General features: G+C 41.2%; 1 protein-coding gene across 1 annotated transcript; it reads left to right on the top strand.

Annotated features, from left to right (window-relative positions):
• Positions 1-10: 10 nt before the first annotated feature.
• Positions 11-1,555, top strand: LOC121940185 (mitofusin-2-like; the record flags this gene model as incomplete). Its single annotated transcript, XM_042483012.1, has 3 exons — positions 11-146; positions 217-437; positions 1,454-1,555. Coding segments are annotated over exons 1-3 (399 nt in total), but the record flags the coding sequence as incomplete, so codon positions are not given.
• Positions 1,556-1,755: the final 200 nt, after the last annotated feature.

Raw genomic sequence — 1,755 nt, 5'->3', positions numbered from 1 at the left:
CAGACGTAGATGTGCCTCAGTGACGTGTCTGCGGCGTCCTCAGAAGCTGCTGCAGCACGTGGAGGAGCGGATGGTCGGCAGTTTGTCTCATCGCTGCTCCGTCAGCGTCCTCAGGGACATCAGAGACGCTCAGAGACACATGATCGGTACGTCCCCTCGCTCTCCTCACGTGGTGTCTGGTCACAGACGTGTGATGATGTCACTCTCCGTCCTCAGACAGCGTCCGTCCCCTGCTGTCTGCGCCCGTCCAGGAGCAGCTGTCCGCTCCCTCGTCCTCCTTCGACCTGACCTACGACCTCGGCCTCGTCGCCCTCTGCGCCGACTTCCGAGAAAACATCGAGTTCCAGTTTTCTCTGGGCTGGACCGCCCTCGTCACCCGCTTCATCGGCGCCGCCAACGCCAAGCGAGCGCTGAGCGGCTCCGACCCGCGACTGCAGGTGTTGACATCACGACGCTGATATGAGTTTGTGTTTTTCTTGATTTATTCGAGTTCGTACGGTCGTGAAAACCCGAGAAAATCGTGAACTCTGCAAATATTCGTTTCCAGGCCTGAGAAAGGAAAACTAGAGATACCCTGGAAGTTTTGGAAAAGTCCTGGAAGTTTGTTTCATAAACCCATATAATAACACATAATGTGTTCAAGCACCGTTTTAAAAAATTTAAAAATCCAACAATAATTTTGGTTTTTGCAGTTTCTGGTCTGATCTTTAACAAAACTGTTTTCGTAATAAATTACCAAAAATTTTAAGGAAAAAAAATCGCTTACATTGTTTCTTTAATAAGTAGTAGTAAGAATAAAAGACTTTTGAATATCGCCAAAATATTTTCTTTAAAAATCGCCCAAAATTTTTAAAAAATTGCCGAAACAAAATTTTAGAATTTTTTTTTCTTTAAAAATCTGCAATGAAAAAATGGTGATTGCTGTGATTTTCAAATAAAACTTTAAAGAAATGAAAAACTGCAAACATTTGGGTTTTTTGAGATCAGAAATCACCAAAATTAAAATATTTTTAAAAATACCAAAATGTTTGCTTTAAAAAATTGCTGCAAATTTTTAAATAAAGAAAAATCGCCAAAATGTTTTTAAGGTGGTCATTTCAGAGAATGTGTGGTCTTTGAAATTTGCCTCAAAGTCATGGAAATGTCCTGGAAATGTCCTGGAAAATGTTTGGACGCTGTTTGTTTGTTTACATGTTGTTGGTGTGACGGAACAAACAGATGGAACGTAATAAACAGACGTTTACACAGAAACACGTTACGATTCGGATATGACGCTCCTGATTATGTTTCTGTGTTAAATTGAGGAATTTGCAGGTCGAATTAATAAGTCAACAATAATAATAATGATCATTTGAATAACGCTGATAAATGTTTTAGACAGAAAATGAAGACGAGTGATGACATAAACGCGTGTGTGTGATGCACTAACTGAAAACACCTTTGTTCTCTGCAGGAGAGCTCCACCTATAAGGATGAGATGGTGGTTTCCATAGCGACAGGTCTGGTCTCCGTCACGTCCCGGGCGTCCATGACGGTGCTGGTGATCGGTGGAGTGGTGCGTCTTTTCCTTCTTTACTCTTCGTTTAGTCCGTAAACAACAACAAAAAGCAGAAACAGTAACCAGTAAAAAACAATCAGTAGTATAAAGACTGCTGAGGGATGAAGGTCAAAACATGTATTTATGTATAAACACTCAAATCTGATGATTATTTCCGTCATTTACAAGAAAATGTTCAGTTTCAGCCTCAATAAAGG

Source organism: Plectropomus leopardus, unplaced genomic scaffold (genome assembly GCF_008729295.1).
Source record: "Plectropomus leopardus isolate mb unplaced genomic scaffold, YSFRI_Pleo_2.0 unplaced_scaffold7853, whole genome shotgun sequence".
NCBI lineage: Eukaryota > Metazoa > Chordata > Actinopteri > Perciformes > Serranidae > Plectropomus > Plectropomus leopardus.
Note: the sequence above shows the minus strand (reverse complement) of the source record. Positions and strands in the feature narration are given on the sequence as shown.